General features: G+C 47.7%; 1 protein-coding gene across 1 annotated transcript in view; it reads right to left on the bottom strand.

The window, feature by feature from the left end:
* Window positions 1-1,126: 1,126 nt before the first annotated feature.
* Window positions 1,127-23,049, bottom strand: part of SPOCK2 (SPARC (osteonectin), cwcv and kazal like domains proteoglycan 2) — a 77,030-nt gene continuing 55,107 nt past the window's right edge. The window contains exons 5-10 of the mRNA XM_077350466.1: window positions 16,134-16,248; window positions 14,780-14,899; window positions 10,352-10,570; window positions 9,614-9,676; window positions 8,646-8,783; window positions 1,127-7,501 (exon numbers count right to left, since the gene is read on the bottom strand). Of these exons, the coding sequence (XP_077206581.1) occupies window positions 7,356-7,501; window positions 8,646-8,783; window positions 9,614-9,676; window positions 10,352-10,570; window positions 14,780-14,899; window positions 16,134-16,248 (801 nt within the window). The 3' untranslated portion in view covers window positions 1,127-7,355. The remainder of the gene's footprint in view (window positions 7,502-8,645; window positions 8,784-9,613; window positions 9,677-10,351; window positions 10,571-14,779; window positions 14,900-16,133; window positions 16,249-23,049) is intronic.

Genomic DNA, 23,049 nt, shown 5'->3' with positions numbered 1-23,049 from the left:
TGGCAAACGCCCGTCCCACAGGGATGCCCTGACAACCACGGGAAAGGGGGAAAGCATAATCTCTGAATCGTTGGCTCCCTCAGCGGACTACTCCCAGCACAGAGCAACAGTGTGCGAGGTCCATGTCACAACAGGAAGGGGGCTTGGGCAGGCTGCAGAGGCCCCATCCCTCCCACTCCCTGCTGGCAGGGCTCCCTTCCCCCACGGTCCAGAGGACGGGTGCTCTCTGGCAAACCAGCAGGACTGCCCTTCTCACTCCGGTTCTCCACAGTAAGGCAGGCAGGCAGGGTCTTCCTAAGGAGAAGAAGCACCATGAAGGCCCTGAGGGCCCCACTCCAAACCAGAGTTGGTAAACTTTGGTGAAAGATCTCTGGTGGGGGTTGGAAGGGCCTTCAAGTCACAGCCTAATAAGAGAGGAAGGGCTGGTTTTTAAGACCCAAAGCGGCTTACAGTCACCTTTCCCTTCCTCTCCCCATGACAGACACCCTGTGAGGTAGGTGGGGTTGAGAGAGCTCTAACAGAACTGCCTATCAAAACAGCCCTAAGAGAACTGTGAGTAGCCCAAGGTCACCCAGCCAGCTGCATGTGGAGGAGTGGGGAATTAAACACGGTTCTCCATCCTAGAAGCCGCCACTTTTAACCACTATGTCACGCTGGCCCTGTAGGTTTTTCAAGGCAAGAGATGAACAGAGATGGTTTGCCCTTGCTGGCCTCTGCGTAGCAACCTTGGATGTCCAACAAACTGCTAAGCAGGGTGACCCTGCTTTGTTTCTGAGGTTGGGCTTCACTGGGCTTCACTTTGGGCTTCACTTTGTCCTGCATTGTGCAGGGGGTTGGAATAGGTGACCCATGAGTTCCCTTCCAACTCTGTTATTCTATGATTCTATGACCATCTGGGTCCAGCTTTCTAAGTGAAGAGAAACCCCACCATTAACCACGTGGATTCCTTCCCAGTTGAAATTTCCTGACACTCAGCAATGTTCAAATGACCTCCCTTTAATAAAGGCTCCTCCATATCCGAGAATTCTAACCCAGACCTCTTATGGCCTCTGTAATCTCAGGACCCCCACGTTTTTATAAAACCATAACTGAAAGAAGAGAGAGAGAGAGAGAGGAAAAAAAAAGAGAGTGTTTATAAATTTTTATTTCTTTTTTTAAAAATAACGTCGTATTTCATTTCTTGGAATGGTGTATGTGTGTACCTGTTTCCTTAGGTTAAGTAAGTAAGTATTAGGCAGAGACCGACAATGTGAAACAGATTTCCAGGAAGCTATAGGGAAGCCATAGAGGAGTGTCACAGCTGGGGTGGGGGGGAGAGGGGGTCCCTAGGAACAGAAAAGCGTGGGGGCAAGATCCAAGCAAAGTTGTGGGTCACACTGGTTTCAGTGGGCCAGTCTGGAGCCCACTGAGAGTGACGGTGTGCCCCTTTTAAGTGCTTAACTTTGGCTGGACTGTACCCTTGGTGATCGAGCGCCCGTCAAATGCACACGTACATCCTAACACTTGGTTTTGTTTTCAACATCTAGAATTACCGAGATACAATTGCAGCACTTAAATATACAAACTGAAATCGAAGCACTTGAACACGATTTTTAACTCTAAATTTCAAAAGTTATTATTGCACATAAGACTCTTTAAATATGTTTTCAGGCTATAGGCAGGTGTCTGCTTCTCTCTCAGTTCTGGCTGTTAAGCATATTATTCTGTAGTTGTTGTGTTTAAAAAAACAAACAAATCTAAACCATTTATTTCAACACCTTGGAAATACTTGTCCACCGGTGGCTTTTAATATACACAGTCTTTCCATCAACATTGAGCTAGAATCCAGGGCAGAGGAGATAAAAGGGATTAAGTAATAGAATGGAGCATACAGATCTACCTGTACTTATTTAGAGGTAGGCAGATCTGGAAGCCTGTAATAAAATATATTTTAAAAAATCATTTGCATTCAGTGCACAAAAATGAAGAAGAGGTGCGTGTGGGTTTATATATGGATATATTTTGAAAGCGTCACATTAGTTAACCTATCATCCCAATTGTAAACGCAAACCTCCTAATCCAGAGAAGGAAGCAGGTATGCAGAAGGTGGCTCCCCAGGGCAGTCTGTGCAGGTGAGCACTTGCCTCAGTACTGCAGTGCTTCTCTGGGCCTCCCTGAACTACTGAGATCCCATCTTTTGTCACAGGTTGGGATGTGCACCCTGGTCCCATAGTGACCAGTGATGGAACAGGGCACAGACACTGACTCTAATCCATTTTGCGCATGCTTAGAACGGACTACCTTCGTTTGTTTGCAATCCACAAAACCACCTGCTCTGGAATAGCTGCCATCCCTGTGATGTTGTTTCCTGTAGCCGTCCAACCCAGCGTCAAGGGGTAACTTTTGAGAAAGAGTTTCAAGAACATTTACAGTTTAAAATGAGCGCAAATCATTTTTGAGCCCGGGACTCAGCACCTTTTGGGGAATACACCAGTCGAGGTGATTTACTGTAGTTTTAGCATCTCACCACAGAAACTACCAGCAATTATTCCCCTCCATACATGGACATTCCTCCTCTGCATCTTTCCTGAGTTTCCCATGGAAAGGAGGAAAGGTCCATGTTCTTGGAGAAGACTTGGAAAGAATGGAGATCAGGGAAGGGATATCCTTGCAGACTTCAAAGAAGGAAGAAACTGATCTAATAGCTCTTTGTCTTCTCTCCATTTCTGCTGGGCTCAACAAAAGCAAAATATCCCCTCTGAGGTCTGAACGAGCTGTTTTCTAGTTCTTGCCATAAGAAAAATTAGAGAACAGAATCAGGCAGTTCTGATCTTCAGAATCCAAAAGAGGTGGGTGGGAAATGTGTTGCTGGAACACTACAAGGCTCTGACCCATACAGCCATTTCACACGTTGTGCTAAGCTAAGCCAACAGTGAACAGTATGGCTCACACAGGTGTTTGCAGATGCATCCCTCACTCACATTTTCCCATGGACGCATGAAGATGAGCAAAGAAGAGAGCTGTTTAAGTTTGCCAACTGGACCAATTTGCAACAGTAAGAAAAGAGGAAACGTTGTTCCTTGCGGGCACCGCGCTCATTGAAATGCACGCGTCGCATTCAAGACAGAGCGCCTATTGTGTTTTTCAAGGCTTCCTGGCAACGCAATCTGGGCTCCAGGGGTTGGAGGGATGCTAAGAGGTTGATAAGAGGCATCCCCTCCTATCTCTCCTTCCGCTCGGCTGGCACAAAGAAGGCATAGCAGGTGTGGCTGTCACCGACGCCTGAGAAATGCTGCTACAGTGATGGAAACTGATGCCTGATATGGAGACGGCGATGGGAGATGATATCCCGGCCTGTTCTCTTGAGGAAGGGGAGCCAAATTCAAGTCGTATGTATAGCATGGAGCTGCCAGCCTTGGCAGAGAGTTTGCTGAAAACACGGCACTGAGGAGAGGAATTGGCAGTGCAAAGCCAAGCCGAGGGAAAGGGGGAGGCAGCAAGCATGTCTGAAAATGCAGTTTCCACACTGACAGATTGAAAGTACAAAGAAAAAGGAGGGGGGACTCCAATAGCTGTGTTAACAATCAGTCTCCATTCAATCTTAGGCGAGATCCAAGCTGCTGGCTTTTCTATGCAATGAAATCCTCGGGAAGGGATGTGTTTCCAGAACGAGAAGGCCCTGGGTTCCGAGAGGCCCCCAAAGCCTGCCTTCTGACCCAAAAGGTCAACAGTCACCTCAGATATGCAAGAGACCCAGCTCTGTGGTTATTCAGTAGCAAGAGGCACCCTCTGCAGGGCATGCTCCAAGACCCTGTGGGTCTTCTGCATTATACTGTGGGTCTGTGGTAGACGTATCATGGGGGATAAGAGTACTGACTGACCGCCTGGTGCTGGGGTTCTTGGGATGGGGCTGCCTGCCCCTATAGAATTACTTCTGCCCCTGCTGTTTGGTAAGCAGGGGGAAAAGCAGGGCATCCTTAGCCGGAAAGCTGGGGCCCCTTGTTAAAGAGAACCCCAGAGGGATGAGCGAGAGTTTCTCTCTTGGAGCTTCAACAGGATGAATTCTGTTCTGCTCTGGACACCAAAGAAGAAGAAGTAGAAAGAATGTGTAATAGAATAGCACCTGTCAGTGGAACAGATGTTACAGCAGGCCTCTCTTAATTTTGGCTAAGGCAGGAGGCAGCGTGGGCCTGCTTCTTGCCATGGGCCTGCCGTCCCTTCTCCCCAGACTGGCCCTGATATAAGTTTCAAAATCTTGTTTGATGAGAGGCACTAGTGGGAAGGGGAACCAAATGGGAGCCCATCAAGGGCTCCCTCAAGTCTCCTGACCTCGTGCCAGAGAAATAAGTTTGCTTTTGAGTCAGCTGAATATGCTTTTTGTTCTGTATGTTTTTTGTTTATTTGTTTTCTCAAAGGGTTGACTGGATTTTGCTTATAAAGCCCAGCCAAACTTCTGAGCACCACGAGGCCTCCATGCACCATCTTCAACTCCTCAGGGGGAGGGGAAAAGACTGTCCATCCCCTAGGCACAGTGTCAATGAAACTGAAAGAAGGAAAGGCAATTATAAATCTCAGGACTTGTTCATGCAGCTGGAACAATACAATATTGTACTGTAAAGAAGGAGAGATGAAATTTCCCCACTTGTAGCGCTTGTGCTCAAGACTATCGGGATGTGGTATCACAGGTAATTACTTCACAGACAGGTCAGGTATTTCCACGTACACCAGATACATGATTATTCAATTATGCAGACTTTGTACTCGAGAGATTATGTGAATTGGTTCTAAATGCTATTACAGCTACACCATTGGTCTTTGCGCGAGACTGGCAAAAACAGGCAGTGCCATGGAAGAGGAGCTGGACAGAAAGACTGAAAGACGTGCATAAATTGATCAGATGGCTAACCTAACTGAAATATAAAAAACAAAGGTGGTTTGATAAGGTCCGGATTTCTGTTAAAGATGCAACATAGTTTTATATGTCAGACGTTGTGTAAAAGAAGAATGCGTTGAGTATTTATCTGTTTCAATGTCTTTGAAAGTAGCAACAGATTTTTTTTTTAAGAGTGCAGCCAAAACAAACGCTTTTGCCCATATTTTCCAGATCTATTGGTCAATTCTCTTCTTTTGCACTAAATTTCAGGATGCTGCCCCCCTACAGAGCAGAATTGGATTCTTTGATTCAAAAGTGTATTTACAGGTTATTAAAACATGCATAACTGGGAAACCAAACCCAGTAGTACCAGACACACGGGTGTGATGCAGATCAAAGAGGAAAAGCCCAAAGGCAACACTGAAAGAAAAGGGTTTTTTCCCCCCTTCCAGAAATCAAAGACTGGGTACATAGTAAAAGGATGCTCGCTGATTCTTAGTAGGAAAAAGGGAAGAGGAGGACGATATAAAACCACAGTCCCTTGTGGGGAGAGAAAAATTCCCGTAGGGCATTGACTGAGGAGGTCACTAGCTTCCAGTAGCAACACATTTGAGTATTCCTTGGGCACAGTCTGTTATTCTGTCTGCAGGCGATGTAGCTGAATAAAGGAGGGAGGCAAAATGTGCGCGCACGCATGTGTCTTTAGACAGAGACCTATACAAAGAGTAAGCCTGGGCAAGAAGGCAGGTAGAGACTTTTAACACAGCAAGGCGCATTTATTAACACAGCTGGGCCATGTAGCGTTCTCGATTATGGTCCCGCTGAAAGCCAGTGGCTGGGCTGACTGCGAAGAATAGCTTGCTTAGAAGAGATGAGTGTTTTTGTGTACTTTACGGAGGTGCAGTGGGGCACGCCAAGCGTAAACAGAAGTACCGGAAGCTCGGGTTTTTGCTAAGCTCTGGAATGCTCAATGTCAGCCAAGCCGGCTACCCCTGTTCTCCACGTACACACACACACACACATGCACACACACAAATGTGCACAGCCTGCACATAAGCGCACGCCATCAGTTTACACACTAGGGCATACATGTCAGCAAGCACACATTATACCGTTGCAATCATACCGTTCTGACAACACACCCTTCCACAAAGCAGGGAGAATATCCAAAGGTGGAGGAAGTGCAGACGCAAGCCCTTCCAAACGAGAGTTTAGTTTGTCAAGGCGACTCAACAAAACAGGCTGTCCGGAAGAACAACCCCCATTCCACCGAACTGGAAAACAAACGCTCAAGGAGAGCAGCCGTGGCTCCCCTAGTACCTCTAGCTAGAAACAAATCAATGCATTGCAGACGCACAGGACAATTCTGGGATCGCTACTGTGCTGTCAGCAGGAAGGGGGGGGGATGGTTTTGCTTCTCTTACAACGATGTCATTTCTGGTTAGGGACAGCCTTCATGCCCAGTTAGCCATCTGCTCTGCTGATTGGTCCTCCACCACCCATGATCTTATTCATTTAACTGATGAGTGATGCCAGCTCTGTTTCAGAACTCCTCAGCCTCCCTATCAGCAAAACAGGCATTAGGAGGTGAATAAGGAGAGCCGTCATTCCACAGCTGCGGCTGGCACACCAGTTAAGTGAACGATCCAGTTGAGAAGTTTGAAAGAACATTGCAAAGTCCTTCCCCAGAGCGCTCTAATGGGCAAGTGTGAGCTTATCAGAGGAGACCACAAGCCAGCAATTAACTCCACACTGGGATGCAGATGAAGTATGCCAGGAAGACCAAGATCTTGAGATTGCCTCCAGGGGCCTTAAAAGACCTTTGATATGATAACTGTTGAGCAAAATTTGGAGCCAGTGATGTGTAGCCTGGCCTTTCACAACACAGTCCTGATTCTCACATTTAGCCAAAGGAGAAAAGGGCTGTTCCCAGTCATTCCCACTCAATTCCTGGCGATCCCGCCTCTTCCACTGTAATGAAAGCTCAGGAGTTCCCAGCAGATCTCCCGGCTGTCTCCACAGGGAGACTGCAAAATGTCACACATGGGTATTTATATCTAACTGTGCATCAGTGACTGGAGGGAACTGTTAGGTTACCACGGCTAGAGATATGAGGGAGGCAGGTGTGTGTTTTTCACATCCGGCTGGGAGGCGAAATCTGCCGTCAACAATTCAAAAATAAAATGGAACGAAAGGCCCCCTGACCTGGACTGCAGTATCCTGTGCCCCCTCTTCCCCACTTGCTTTAGGAAAGCTCTGATCTCTGCCGAGCTGGGGGAGAGCAGATTGTCCCTCCCAGCAGGGTCCAGAGAACTGGCTCATCCAGATACACACACAGACACACACGCACACACCCCTCTCACACAACATGTTCTGCCATAGTGGGTTACATTCAACTGTGTTTCCTGATCTTCTTGTTAAGCTGTTCCTCTCCATGGAGTTTTGGCGGCCGTCTCCCAGCCCTTCAGCCAGCATCCCAGCCACACTGTGCTTGTCGCCGCTTCTACCAGATGTAGCCTCCGTCATCAGCCTCCCCTGCCTCTCCTTCCTCTTCCTCGGCCTCCTCGCCCGTTTCTTCCATCTCTTTCTCTTCCTCGTCTTCCCAACCAACACCACTCCCAAAGTCCCCTGAGAACCCAACTATGTCATCTGCAGCAGAGAGAGAGAGAGGAGAGAGAGAGAGTCATTGCTAGGAAAATATTCACTTAACTTACTTTTTTCTCCCAGTTGCAATCCCACATTAGGATGAAACCAAGTTTTGCCTGACATGACTAACAATTATGGCAGCATTTCTCAACTTTATTACCATTGAGAACTCCTTGAAACATTCTCTAAGCTTTGAGAAACCCCAGAAGTGGTGAGATGTTGCAGAATATGGTTGGGAAGCAGAGCTGTGGACACGCCCACTTGGGGCTCCTGCCCTTCCAGCCCCATCCAGGCCCATCATTGGCCATTTTGGGAGGGGGTGGGTAGGTTGATATGATGACCGTATATGGCCTTTTATGGTCATACACACACTATTAATTAACTCCCATCCATTTGGGAAACCCTTATGGGGCCAAATTCCAGTGGCATCTTTAAGACCAACTAAATTTTATTCAAGGCATGAACTTTTGTGTGCATGTACGCTTCCTCAGATACAATAGTAGCACCACTGGACTCTAAATGTATTCTGCTGCTTCAGACTAACACAGCTACGTGAACCTATCTTCCAGGGCCAACAAGAAACCCCGAATTATGGACAGGAATTGCTTTGTGGATTCTAGAGGGCTGAGGCTCTTTTGGCCCACAAGCAATGCCTGCCTGTGTAGGGACTGCTGCACCTCTGCACACCCTCTGCTTTGAAGACAAGCAGGTCACAAGGAGGCTATGAAGTCTCTAGAGCTCCACCCCACAAAGGAATTGTAGGCTGTAGGGCTGCCTTGAATCTCCTGTTGACCACAGAACACAGGATGCTGCTTTACACTGTTAGGCCAACACTCTATCAAGGTCAGTGCTGTTGACTCTGAATGCAGCCCCTCCCCAGGGTTTTTCACATCGCCCACTATCTGACTGAACCTGCAACTGTCCACATGCAAAGTGAATGTTCTCCTGCTAAGCCACAAAAGGGAGGGTGCAGATCACAAAGCAAAACAATGATTGGTTGCTACAGCAAACCTTTGTGGCCAAACTTACAGCCAAAGGAATGGGACGTTTCTGTGCTTTCCCCTCCACTGCCGTTTCCCTCCCTTGCTTTCCCCCATGGCCTGTGAAAGCGCCTGCTATCCCCTCCTCTTCTCTGCATTTTCCTTACCGCAATCTGGAGTCCCATGCATCCGTGTCCCTGTTAGCTCCATGCCAAGATGGTCAACACACCAACACTCCCCGCTGGCTGGATCACACTGCATCTTCCGGTAGTAGCCGTCCTCATCGCAGCTGGGAATGAAAACCCCTGCGGGGAAAACACGGTCACCAGCAGGGCACCCCTGGAGCTACGGCCAAGCAAGCTCGACTTGGAGGGAAGGCAACAGCAGTGGTTTCCAATGTGGAAGATTAACTGGCCAAGTGGTTTTTATGTTCAGCCATGTTTTGAACGACTTAGGAAGCTAATCTTCTATGCCCGGTTAAAGACGAACTGATCCCATAGGGGTGCCTTCGCATATAAACGTTCACAAAACGGCAGTGGGAAAGTCCACTTACAGCTGTATTTTTCCTAGCAACACTAGTTGCGTAAAAACTTAACATGACTGGACAAGTCTATAAACACACAAACATCCAGTTCAAATCACTTCCTTCCTGTTTCCTTGAAAAAGGAATTGTCGCATTGGTGGGCTTAAAGTCTGCCCAAAGTACAAAGCGAAAGGATTAAGAACCCCTCCCCCAGCACCAGAGTCACTGAGGATCTCAATCACAGATCTCCTTAGTGGTAAGTTGTTTTGGTTCTCACCATCAATTTAGGTGAAGCTGCTACTATTCATCTTTGGCCCGCTTTCTGCAAAATGGGAAGAATTACACGGGGCTATGTCACAGGAGGGGTACACAGATGACTGGAATGACTCATTACGGATAAGCACGAACATTTGAAACATGCCGTTCAAAACAAGTCATATTTAATACATAATTTCTTAATAACCCAAGATTTCTAAATTGGGGAGGCAACGGTGGTGCTATGACCTGCAACAGCTCTCTGAAATGTCACAGGGAAACCAGAGCTCCTTCCACTTCTCTGGAAAAACAATGCCACCAAATATTTATCTCGGCTCTTCTTATTCCATGACTCACCAGGTTTCTTTTTCGCTGCTTCCTGGATCTGAATCCTCTCCAGCTCCACAAGACAGGGGGGCTCTGTAAGACATGCAGAGTGCTCCTTCCAGCATTTGTCAAACTAGTTCCGAGATCTCTCGGGCTGCATCCAGGTGCGGGTGTGTGTGTGTGTGTGTGTGTGTGAAGATAGGGCCCCTCCCACAATTGGACCGGCACCCCACTACCCCTCTCTTCACCCTGCAAGCTGTTCCTTTCCTTACCCTTGACCCGGTTTATCTCCTTCCTGGGGGTTCCCACTGCCCGTGAGGAAGCAGCCCCTCCCCCCGCCATCTCTGTCTCACACAGACTCCCACCCCCTCCCCCATCTTGAATCCAGGGACGGATTGCTTAAAACTTTTTGTTGCCCTGCCTTTCATTACGAAGCATTTCCCAGGTGCTATCCCAAAAGCATCAAAACCCACCATGAAACACTACGTACATACTGGGCATCCTAGTCTACTCTCATTTCGATAAATCAGCTTTGACGAAACATGATCACAACACCCAGGCTGAGAAGCTCTTTGCGGAGCTGCCTGAAATGTGCCAGCAGAGATGCCAGAACTGATGGGGCGAGAGAAGCCCTTGGCTGATTGGTCAGTGCGTGACTTTGAGGGTCTCTGTACTGATTAGTGCTCCATATGGAACGGCAGCACTGCTGACAGAGAGCAGCAAACACAAGGCAACGGTGGCTCTCTAGGAACCCTGGCAGTGACGTACTTTCTCTCCAGAAGCAGAAGCACCACTCCGCGGTGGAGACGCGGCCGTCCTTATAGGTGTCGCAGGAGTTGAAGAAAGGCCGGATGCAAATCTCGTACTTGTCCAGGTTGATGGCTGCCAGCTCCGACTGGTCCAGGAACAGGTCCCCGTTGGTGTCCAGTTTGGAAAACATCCAGCCAATGGAGTCCTTGCAACTGGCTACCAGGCTCTTGTCCAGCACTGCAAACAGATGGCATAATAAAGGGGGGGAGGGGGAGGAGAGGCATCAACAGGGTGCTTTTGTTCTTTCCAGCAAAGGCTGGCGGGAAAATAAGGGCTGTCACATTCCAAAATGTCATTATCATAGAATTTGCAAAATTCAGCATCTGGAGGTCTCAGCCTGCATTCTGGGAAGGAGCTATCTAGCCGCTGGTATTCAAGTCTGGATGAAGATAAGCCTCAAAATAAATGGGAAAAAATGCATATGAAGCTGAATGGGAGAGATGAGCAGAAGCAGGACTTCTTTAGGACAACCGATGTTCCCTCCCACTCACAAGGCTAAATGGACCAAGTGTTGAATGTTGTGTTAATGGCAATTGTTGGCAATGGGACTGCCTTGTCCACACCGGGAAATCCGTTTGACTGGTCAGTAGAGGAGCAACACAGTGTTCAGGATATGTAAACGGAGCCCCAGGCATGAGAAAAACATGCACGTTTGCACAACTCATGCAGGCATAATTTTTTAATGCAGTGTATCGAATGGGTCAAAGTAAAACCCACTGGAAAATGGACGGAAGCTAAAACAGACAGTATGAACGTGGCTCAGGAAACCTGCCACCAGAATCCTGCAAACAGAATACATTATGCATGTAGTCAGAGACTGAAGTCAAGAAGAGGAAGAAGAAGGGCTGGGGGTTTTGTACCCTGCTTTTTACTACCTAAAGGAGTCTCAAAGCATCTTACAAGTGCTCTAAGACAACTATGACTGGGCCAAGGTCACCCAGCTGGCTGCCTGTGGAGGTGGAGTGGGGAATCAAACCCAGTTCTCCAGATTAGAGGCCACCGCTCCTAACCACTGCATCACACTGGCTCTCACACCAAGTGGCAGCCTGGCCAAATCTTGTTCCCCTGCAGGGATGCATCACAGCCAATTGCTCCCATTTTGGAAGTTGAAGGAGGGAAGCTTGCAGAGCAGGGTGGCAGAGAAGCCTCAGTGTGAAAGCCAAGTGCTGCTGATTTCATCCAGTGCAATCCCTCTGGGAGGAGCATTCAGCTCAGAGGTTCTTGCTCGATGACATTTAAAATAACGATCATCTTCCTGACTGATCACACTGGAGACCAGTCTGCAGACTCTGCTCGGGGACCGGGGACTTATTTTTAATGAGTGTCCAAAAATGTTTGCTTTGTGTGCACTCACGCGGCAACCAGCCATGGGGGTGGACCACACAGAAAGCGCTCCTTCTTCCCTCTGACCCACGAGCAAGCATGCCCCTGCCCTGCCTCGATGCAGAAACGCATACGGGCCAGCCACAACCCCCTGGCGAGATTTTCTGAAACATTCCACAACTCCACCTGGCTGAAACACATCACTTAGTCTTCAAAGCCCGTGAGAGCCCGGCAAACGGCACACACCAAATCTACTTTACCGGTGTCGGTCCCAGTGGATTAAAGTGGCTGTGGCTCAAAAATTCTTTAATGCCGTGGAAAGGAACGCAGTCGCATGACACATCAAGCCGCTTCCAGGGTAGGAACCTGGAAAGCTCCACAAGCCAAAGCGCAGGCATTTAAGACTTGCAAGGGAAAATAAAAGCTGGAGCGAAGACTGGCAGACCGGGCACAAGCTGTGTACGCAGGCTCCATTGAGATAAATGAGTCTCGTGCGAAAGAGGGAGCAGCTGGGCTCTTGCGCGCACCCATTCATTTCAACAGGGCCGTCTGTCTCAAAGAGAATCGTCGGAGGAAGCTGCTGAGTCAGGGCTCCCCACTTAGCGTGGGAAATATATGGCTTATCAGTTGCAGGCCTTTGGGCTTCATTCCAGCTTAGTGCAAAGCTTATTCTTATGCTTCCTGCATAGTTGAAACATTTCAAGTACTCCTACTCTACTTGCAGGCCCACTTTCTGGAGGAGAGCACAGGCTCCTCTGCACGAGGACACTGAAAGCAGCAGAGAACCTGATTGCGCTCCGGTAATGGAAAGCCAGCTTGTTTGTTTGTTTGTTTGTTTGTTCATTCATTATTAGATTTTTATACTGCCCTCCCATACAGCTCAGGGCAGTTTACATATTACATTGTGGGCTAGTATATGGAACGATTTGTACGTTCGTTCGTTCGTTCGTTCATTCATTCATTCATTCTTGTGGGATAGTACATGGAACAACTTCTGCTGAAAGTCTGGCCCAGGCTTTGCTCTGGCCTGCTCCTATAGGCCTATTCTATGACGTGCCTTTCTTGGTGACCACTCCCCAAAGCCCTTTGTTTGGGGTCTTCCGTACAGGGTTTTTTCTCCATTTTGGCTCCAGAAGTTCAGTACTTTTTTGACGGGAGTGGGTGGAGGGCAGCATCCACATAATGTCATCTTCTATACGTCCTTTCCTTGTCCTTGGAATGCCCTTTCCCAAACTTGCTTTGCTCTGGTCCTTTTAGAAAGTTCTCAACCTATGTATGCTATTATGTCATCTGGAGGGGGGGGGAACGTAGGCTTTTTCTTGCCCTGTAAAAGTCCCACGCACCCCGGTGTCATTTTCCTACCACCACCCACTTACTGCTGACATTTCCCCTGACACACCACCGGATGGCTTTCTGGAGGCGTCTTTTAAAAATTGCAGCTTGCTATCGTGCTAACCCTCCTCTGGTGTTGTGGCCAGGAAAAATGGATGGGAAATGGCAGCTGCAGGAGAAGAACGCAAAGAAAACAGCTGTGTGGAAACTCCGCTGCCAATGTGCACGCCTCTGCATTTGGGACACCGATCAAAGCATGGAAAGACAGCTGCCGTAAGTTTTTTCCTAGCCCACTGACTGGCCTTATGAACCTTCTTGTTGCAGTTCAATCACTCCCAGAACAACCTAGAACATGACGGGTAAAACTTGGATCCTTGACAGTAAGACATTCCGTGTGTGCTTCACTACTCCTGTCGCATGAATCCCAAATAACTCTCCTGCAGGAGTGCTTGAACCCCGCTTGCCTAGTTCAGTTTTATGTTCAACGATCCACGTGCATACCTGTTGGGGGGTCCCTGCCATGAAAGCCAATTCACGCAAGCAGCGGCCGCTAGCATACATTTACACTCTTCTGCATGAGTCCCGGTGGATTCACAAAAAGCCACTGGCTTCTATCCTCAGCCTACTTCCAGACTTGCAGTCACACCGAAAGCTACACTCACAAGTACTTGTGTGAATGAACTGCCTCACCATCGAGTCAAAAAAGGCAAGTCTGCCTTTGATGGGGAGCCTGAGGAGTTGTCCTTTGCTGTTGAAATTGCACAACATTATCCCTTCTCATTCAGATGTGCATCAAAGGGCCTGGGCTCCCTGGTTAACTTCAGGAGGGAAGGAGAGGCTACACAGTCAAAATCATTACATATTTGAAGTACTGTGTGCTCCCTTGCAGACTGGCCCATCAGCTAAGATCACCTACGGGAGCCATTCTGTTGTTTATGCTGCCATTTTCATAAGTGAAGAAATGTCAAGAAGAGGCAGGGTCTTCTCTGTAGCAGCACCTCAGTTGTGGTACTCAGGCATTTTGCTGATGTGAGTATTCCCCCTTCCTTAGGTTTTAATGTTAAAGTAAATGGGTTTAGATTTTACTACCTTGATTTAAACACCATTCAATACCTTGGTTTCTTTGTCTGGCTGCAGTCTAAGTATCTTTATAGGCTGGTTTTGGTGTAGATTTCATTTTTTTAAAAAATAAAACAGCGTTTGGGAACGACTTTGAGCCCTTTCAGTGGGAGGATGGATGTAAATATTTCAAAGAAAGAAAGAAAGCTATTTCTGTACAATATCAGGCTGGAGGTTCAGGGGCATGTGTGTGATTGTTCTGCCACAAACCTGAAATCAAAATAATAAACCAAACTTGCCACACATGGGAAATGAGTCTGCAAGGAAGAAGTGTAGCTTAGAACCCTTTCCCCTAATATGTAAGCGTTCCATAGAGGGGGGATTTCTGACATGGGGCTGCATTCACTGATGCAGCTCACAATCTGCCCTCTGAAGTGGTACAGTCCTAGCAGAGTGATGCTGCAGGATACTCCTTGAAGGCACGGTTTGCCTCCTAGGTTTTCCATTCCCTTAGGAAGAACAGAGCTCAGGGGTACAAATATTAGTAAACTAACTATGCATAGACTATTCCAGGGCACTACACGGCTCCGTGTCAGTCTTTCTGAGACAGAGCTACGGATGTTGCGAGGATGTACGTGCGGATGTATACCACAAGGGAAGCAGTCTGCATACCATTCACTGGGCTGGCCCCTGCGCTCCCGGAGCTGTTCTGCTTGCCATTCTCATGAAGCAGCTGGAACCAGTCACGGAGCCGATCACCCAAGTCTGCCAGGTCTTGCCCAGTGCAGGTTTCTGAAAAACCAAAGGCTGTGCATGAGCAGAAAGAGCAGAGGCATGAAGAGATGAAACATCGAAATCATTGCAGGAAGGGGGTGTGCTCTGTGTGTCAGATGCAATGCATGCATCTCAGGGGTTTCTCACAATGTTCCATCCCTTTGCAATAAACTTGGCAGGAGAAGATATAGCAGAGCCGAATCCGTTCTGGAACTGCGCTGGACCAAATGCTGAACTGTTTCTGGTCCAACAGAAACTGACCTGTTCTGGAGCTGAATGTTTTGGTCTCCTTGCTTTACATTTTCCTGCCCTTCAGAACAGGACAGCTATTCCTAAAGAGGGGATATGGGAGGCAGCAGACATGTTGGCAGCTGTTAGGAGACACAACCTGCTGTCCACCTTCCCAGCACAATTCTACACTTAGGGCTGCCAGGCCCACTGGATCAGGGAATGGGGGAAACTTACAAGAAGCTAGAAGGGAAGAACCAGGAAGTAAACACGATGTTCCTGCGACACCCAGAGTGATGTAGTATGTCACAGATGTTACGGGTGACACTCCCGTTTGTGGGCAAAACCTCCATGGTAATTAGCTTCTTACCATAGAGTTTCATCCAAAAAACAGAGCGTCTTTCTGCCATGCCAATGGTGTCCCTACATTGCTTCCAGGTGACACAGGGACATTGTGTTTACTTTCTGGTTATGTTCCTTCCCCATGTCTAATTAATTCCCCCAGTTTCTTAGAGCCTTCAAATAGAGGGAGAGGCTCCAAAGTGGGATATCCCCTGACCCCAACTGGGGGCCATATCTACAATATGGGCTGGATCCAGGCCGAACTGGCCATTTCCGCTTCCGGATGCAACCCCCACTCCCACATCTTTCCTCAGTGTCCCACCAGGAGTAGCATTTTGTAGACATGGTGAGTGGGTTGCAGAGTGTGTGTGTGTGGGGGGGGGGCGCACAGGAAAGCTCCAGTCTGCTGCTGGAAAATTTAGCCTGGAGCCAAGCCTATGACGTGTCATTTGTGACCGGAGGGTCCAGAGTGGTGGCCAAGCTGTGGCTCTCCAAATGTCCATGCTGGCAGGGGCTCCTGGTAACTGTAGTCCATGCCATCCTAGAGAGCCACAAATTGGCCACCCCTGCCCTAGAACGGGTGGAAATGCCCCTCTCACAGCCACTTCTGTTCACTTGCATTTATCTCTGCAAGGGAAGCTGAGGACACAAGCCACTGTATTTGCAAAAGATTCTTGCTGACCTTGCTTGACATCTGTGGCTGAGGTCGGGCTGTGCTCAGTTGCGCACGGACACTGCCCCTCGCACTTGACTGTCAGCTGCTTGCTGGTCAGGCAGGCCTGCTGCTCCAGTTTACACTACAAGACAGAGAATGAGAAATACTCAGAGGAGGGTGCCAGAAGCGCGGCCTAAGCACCTGCTGATCGAGTTAAACACATCTTCTGATGCTGCAGCTCTGCTGGCTCTGGCCTCATCTTGCTCGCTCTTCTCCTGTCCTTGACATGCCCCTCCTCATGTTGCAGCCCCCATTTAACCTGCCCAACAAAGGGCACATGCCCTCAGGCAAGAGAGAGTGCCACCCCTAAACTATGAACCAAGAAAAACATTCATCTGAAATTCTAAGTGGCAGACGAATAGTCACATGCTCATTTTAGCTATCCCAAATGCCATGAACAATGTTTCCTAATTGCTCCCTGATGGCAGCTGATCCATCAACCAGGTTCAGAACAATAGGGATGCATAACATTTTTCAAACATTTTCCATGCATGAAACATTTTCCATGTATGATTTATCATTTGCAGAGTCACTGAGGAAGACAGATTATGTTCTTGAAAATGGGCTTATTAGAAGCCGGGGCTTGTTTTGACTCTGCTTTGCCTTAAATAAATTCCACAGAATTCTTTGAAGGCACAGCCCTCGTCAGCTTGCTTCATTTTCTTTCCTCTCTTTTGCATAAGCCTGGTCTCCAACTCATTACGGACACCCAACTCTGAGGTCAGTAGCAGCCCTGTGACCGGCTTCTTAAGTGCTATTGAAGCAATGCACAATACCACTGCCTTCTGCTTCGTCCTCAAAAAACAAAACCTCTCCCTTGGTCCAGCGCACTAGTCGGAGGGATCTACATCCTAGCAACAAGTCCTCTTCTGCTTATCCTGACAAAATCCAAGGGCAGATTGCGACAGAAGGGCTTTGTGGCAAGCCAGGGTTGTTGATCCTGTTAGTTTTGTTTGTTTTTTAAACGTTAACTCTTCAGGCAGCGAGAAAGGAAACAAATAACAATGAATCGTCTTAGTGCTAATCTCCCTGAATGAAATTTCCTGCTGTGTCCTGGTTTTGAAGTAATCGGGCTACGGCTATGCTTTGTAACAGGCTACAGAATGGCAGCCTGTATCCTGCAAGCGATGAAGGTTCCCTCCCAGCCACTGACTTGACCTGCTGTGATTTCACAGGATGTACATCAGCCTTTTTGACCATGGAGGAACCCCTGAAATATTTTTCAGGCTCCAAGGTACCCCAGAAGTGGTGAGCCAGCCTATCAATCGAACCTTTACCATTCCCATTGTGGAGAAAGAGACTAGGCCTAGAACAACAGGGGAAGTAGGCTCCAGTGATACCAGGGGCCCTCTGAACTTCACAGAAATGCCATGTATCCCCTGGGGAGCTCTCATGTAACCCCAGAGTTCCCCAGAACCCTGGTTGGAAATCCCTGATGTACACAAACATTCTAATAACTGATGGGTGTGTGTGTGTCAGGCATGGGTAGATGAGAATCCTAGTAAAGAAACTCTTAAAAAGGTAAAGGTATTCCCTGTGCAAGCACTGGGTCATGTCTGACCCTTGGGGTGACGCCCTCCAGCGTTTTCATAGCAGACTCAATACAGAGTGGTTTGCCAGTGCCTTCCCCAGTCATTACAGGAGCTTAAAAGGACAGAATGGTCTGGGCTTTCTTGGTGGGAAAATGAAGGGCAGATTTACAGGTCTCCTAACAGTCCAGAGAGGGTGGTAAATTCAAAACTGTGCAAAAACTGTAGAGTTGCCTGCTTTGGGTTGGGCAATACCTGGAGGTTTTGGGGGTGGAGCCTGAGGAAGATGGGGTTTAGGTAGGGGAGGGAGTAAAATTGGGTATAATGTCATAAGGTCCACCTTCTAAAGCAGCCATGTTCTTCAGGCGTGCTGATCTTTGCTGCCCGGAGAATAATTGTAATAGCAGGAGATCTCCAGTCACCACCTGCAGGCTGGCAACCCTTTAAACGTGGTCAGGCTTGAATGCTCCACACCAGAGTTCAGCATGCAATGGAGGGAAGTCTAAGTCCTAATGATCTTCCCTCCCTGTTAAAAACTCTCCCAGCTGCTCTGCAGAGCAATCTGACAATTATTCTGCCTCCTGGCCAGCTTTGATTTCTTTGCATGCTCCCAGCTGACTTTAGGGCTATATGAAATTATATCTAATTTTCCAAAGGGGACTGAAAACTCAACAAGGTTCTTGAGGTAAGTCTCTGAGTACCTTTACCCTGGGGGCGGGGGGGGGCGAGGAGAGGGCATTTCTTCACAAAGTTCACTCCCTGTTTAGTGAGAGTCAAATGCAAATGTACATGTGAAAAAGCAGGAGGCTGTGCTGAGACAGGCTCCCTGGTTCCAATAGCCAGAAGGCAGGAAAAGTAGGTCAGCGGAGCTCAACAGGAGCTACACAAATGAGTTTGGTGAGTCACACTGGCCTGTAGAGCTTCACTGTACTGTGTTGTAATGTCACACAGACGACACCCACAGCTCATCATTATAGCACTGCAGCAAAGTCAGCTGACCTCTGACCTAACTTTTATTACTACCGTCAGCTGTTTTTACAGTCAAACATATTCACAATGTAAGAATCAATGGCATGCCACCTCAGCATAGTAACATGCATAATCAAGAACAGAGATAAAGAATAATATAGTGTGGAAAGTGGTTTGAAAGAATTGTTGCTCTAGAGATGAGCACAAACCAGTTCATGAGCCAAAATTCAGCACAAACCTGGCCTGATTTGGAGAAGGTGCCTTATCTAAACATTTGTTATTATTAGTAGTATTTATTTGACTGATCAGTACAGCTGTCTGGGCCATTTAAAGCTATCAGCTGAGCAGTGTGGGTCTGTAGCTGACCTGTTAGGCTTAAATGGCTGTGAGTAATTTCACCAGTCGGTTTAATTTCCCCCTGCTTCCAAGTGTGGAAAGCAAAATTGACCAGTGAAATGGCTACCAGCCATTTAAACCTAACAGTGAGGTGGGTCTGCCTATCAGCTGTTACATTTAAATGGCTGCAAGCTGATGGGCACACTCATTCCGTTGTTAAGCTGAAATGGCTGCAAGACTGGTTTCACTTTCCTCTGTGGTTGGGAGAGAGGGGGATCCAAATTGACTGGTTTGGGGCATTTTTGTTTGGTTCAGGGGGCCCCAAGCCACAGTTTTTAGGTTTCTGTGCATCTTTATGCTGCTCACAGTGTGTATATTTACCCTACTTTCACCTTACTTTCACCTCTAACAGATACTGCAGATTTGCATATTGTTTCAAAACTCTGCACACTCTGTTTTGCTAGTAGTAACAGAGAGACAAAACAAGTTCATATTCATTCTACAGGAACTGAAGCCTCTCAGACCAATTTCAGGGGTCTTCAAAATTACTGTCTTTCTTCAGCTTTAACTTCATATTTTTTCTTTTTCCGTTTAACCATAGCTGCATTAGTGGGAGCTGTACAAATTTCTGTCTAGCAATGAACACTGTAACTGTTCTCAAGAAATTAAAAGTACTAGCTCATAATTACCCAATATTATCTTTAAAAATCACCTAATTATACTTCCACAAGTGTTTCTACTAATTGGCTGTATATAATTATACAATTTCTTTAGAAGTCCATGTGGTTATGCATTAGCAGGAATACCAAAGGTGTTATTATTGGGCTATTATCCTTGGTATCACTCGGCAAGATCACCTCTGGTGCTTCCGCTAAGATATAAATGATCATTTACTTAATTCTGTTGATGCGTAAAAGTGCTCCCTCAGTTTTTGGACAATTTATGCTTACTATTCTTGAGCTAATTCGGTGCTGTATCTGAATCCCAAGCCAAGGTTTAGCTACAGAGGTTTGGGGCTCAGTGGTGGCTTAGGGTGTCTAGCCACCGAGGTAGAGGCAAAAGCCCGTTGCTATACTCTGCCCCAAGGAGATTACTCTCCTTGCCCCTTTGCTTGGGCTTCCTGACCTCTCAGAAATTTGCTTCGTCTCACAAATATGTCTCACGAGAGCAGGGACACCATTTTAGTTATCCTGGCAGCAACCAACCACAAATGGCAGCTAAACTCATGAGAAAATGGCAGCTTGTAAGAGGCTGGACACCAGCATGCATGGCTTGCCATGCCGCTTTTAAAGGAGGTTGGGAAAACGAGAAAGCAATAAGGAGGGCTGATTCCTCTGGCTTGCTGGGCAGGTGGCGGCTGGTTCGTAACTGGAGACAAAGTTGCCAGGTTGTCTCTGACCACTGGTGGGGATTGGGGGTAGAATTGCCAGGTCCAGGTTGGAAAACTCCTGGAGATTTGGGGATGGAGCCTGGAGAGGATAGAAGCATCAGTGGGGAACAACGCCAGAGCCCACCCTCCAAAGCATCCATTTTCTCCAGGGAAACTGATCTCTGAACTCTGGAGATGAGTTGTAATTCCAGGGATCCCCATGTCCCACCTGCAGGCTGGCATCCTTCGGAAATTCCATATCCACAAAATCTGCCACCTGGGGCAGCTATTTCAGGTTACCTGTCAGGGCTATCCTGAACGTTTGTGTGCCCAGGGCATGATTCAGGTCCTACTTGGACACTCGCTAACCACTACAGCCCACTAGCTCTTGTCCTGCGGCTTCTTCCTACATTTCCAAATCTGCGTACAAGAAACCAGAGCCAGATGAGCCGGAAATTGGAACGGGCAGCAGCATCAATTGGACCAGACCACAGATTCAAATGGGTAGCCATGTTGGTCTGAAGTAGTGTTCAGTGGCACCTTTAAGACCAACAAAGTTGTATTCCAGTTGTAAGCTTCTGTGTGCACACAAAGGCTTACAATTGGAATAAAACTGTGTTGGTTTTAAAGGTGCCACTTGACTCAAAATTTGTTCTGGATCAGCCCACATCAGAGTAGCAGGGCAGTTTCATTCAAACTGGTTTCCAGTCTTATACCTGAGCCTATTTCCATGCACTCTGCCTTCTCCATAACATCTACGGGAGCTGGATCAGTCAAATGAAACTGGTCACCTTAGCCCTACCTCATGGATACCAGAAAACAGATGACTGCAGGGCTGGCTCTGCGAAAGACAATCTCTGCCGCTTCGGCTCCCTCAGCACATGGAAGAATGAGTCCCATTTCACAAGTATCCTCTCAGGTGTGATGGAGACCATTCACAAGGGCAGCTAACTTGGTTGCTGATTTGGATTCATAAGGTCTGACCTACCCTTTTTGTTAGGTTAACGGCTCAGAATGGTTGGATGATGTTTCCTCAGCACTGATTGTTAGGAGAAGGTTCCCTTGACAGCGCTGTTCAAGTACCCATGAAAGGATGCATAATAATAACCCCCCAGGGGTAGCCCAGTTAAATCTGCTGCAGCAAAAACAAACCAGAGTCTGGGGGCACCTCAAAGACGACCAGGATTTTATTCCAGCACAAGCGTCTGTGGACAAGAGCCCACTAATCGGTCTGTATGTAATTCTTGCAAGTTTACACTGGAACAAACTGCTTCAAGGTCACGTTTATATTTTGCTGCCAACACACCCAACCTTCTGGCACAGGAAACCTTAGAAAAGGGGATCTCCCTCAGCTGAGAGGGAAGAGGCAGTTTCCTGCGTGAGAAACAGAGTGAAGGAGAAGAAAAACAGAATCACAGTTCTGGAACAGGCAGAAGAAGAAGCAGGCAGAGGGCCGGGAATTGAAGTACTTTACAGAATCTCTCTCTCCCTCTCTGGGAATCTGAGGTGGGAGTCACAGATCTCCTGCCCTGCAGGAGTGCCTCCACTGAGGCTGTACTTGTATATTTGTAAAAACAGCAAATAGTGGGGAAATGCCTTCAGCCTCCAGTGTTGTGAAGAGAATGAAAAACACAAGCAGGGTTTCCCACAGAACTTCTCGGTGCTTGGAGAAATGGGGAAATGTAACTCTGTGTGTTTGTGTGTATGAGCTAAGGGTGAAGGGCATCTGAGCATGTACAGAGAGCCTTTCTCCTTATGACAGGAAGCAGCTGTTAAAAAATAAAACCCTTCAAGAGCCATAAAGCATGTAGAGAATGTCTCCTCCCCTAAAATAGAAAATGGAGGGGGGGGAATGAAAACCGTTTATTCTGCATGCTCCTCTTTCTGAGATGGGCAGGGGGAGTTCATTCTGACTAGTTGTTTGCTTTTGGACTAAGCGAAAGTAGGACTAGACTGCGAGGCAGTTTGCATGAGGGCTAGCTAAAGCCAAGAGGGCCATTGTGGGTGGTGCTGTGCCCCCCACTACTTGAGAAAGGAAGGGGCTGCTGAGGAAACAGGAATTCTGAGGTAAAAGTGCCTCCCCAGTCATCATAGTTCCTATAGCAGCCCCTTGGGCCGCAAACTGGCTCTGATGTGCATCCGTCAGGTAGCACCTTTTTATCCTGCCCTTCCCCCAAGGAGCTGAGAACTCTTCCTTTCTCTATTTTATCCTCACAACAGCTCTGTGAAGTGTGAAGCAGCGCCTTTAGGAGCCACAAACTTTTATTCAAGATAGAAGCTTTTGTGTGCAAGCACACTTCTTCAGATATAAGGGAACAGAATTTTCTCAGAGAAAGGGTGGCCAGGGTACGTGTGTGTGTGTTAATTGCCAGGATAGTTTAGCTGGAGTTCAGATGCATAACTGACAGAACAAGAAAGGACTAAGGCAGTTATCAGAGTCTTCCAAATGGCCCTCAACCAGCATACACATTCAAGAATAATGGGACAGAGGTCTGAGTTCAGTGGCAGCCCCAAAGTCAACACGATCAATCCTGGGGGCAAATAGGAACTGAGAGGCTAGTTTGACTCCAAGGGCCATTCTGCATCAAGATCTATGTAGCAAATTGGTTGTGGAATGAAAAAATGCCATTTTAAATAGTGGAATTCGTCGTTATGCATGCCTGCCTTTGTAGTGGAATCC

Source organism: Paroedura picta, chromosome 8, assembly GCF_049243985.1.
Source record: "Paroedura picta isolate Pp20150507F chromosome 8, Ppicta_v3.0, whole genome shotgun sequence".
Classification (NCBI taxonomy): Eukaryota; Metazoa; Chordata; class Lepidosauria; order Squamata; family Gekkonidae; genus Paroedura; species Paroedura picta.
Note: the sequence above shows the minus strand (reverse complement) of the source record. Positions and strands in the feature narration are given on the sequence as shown.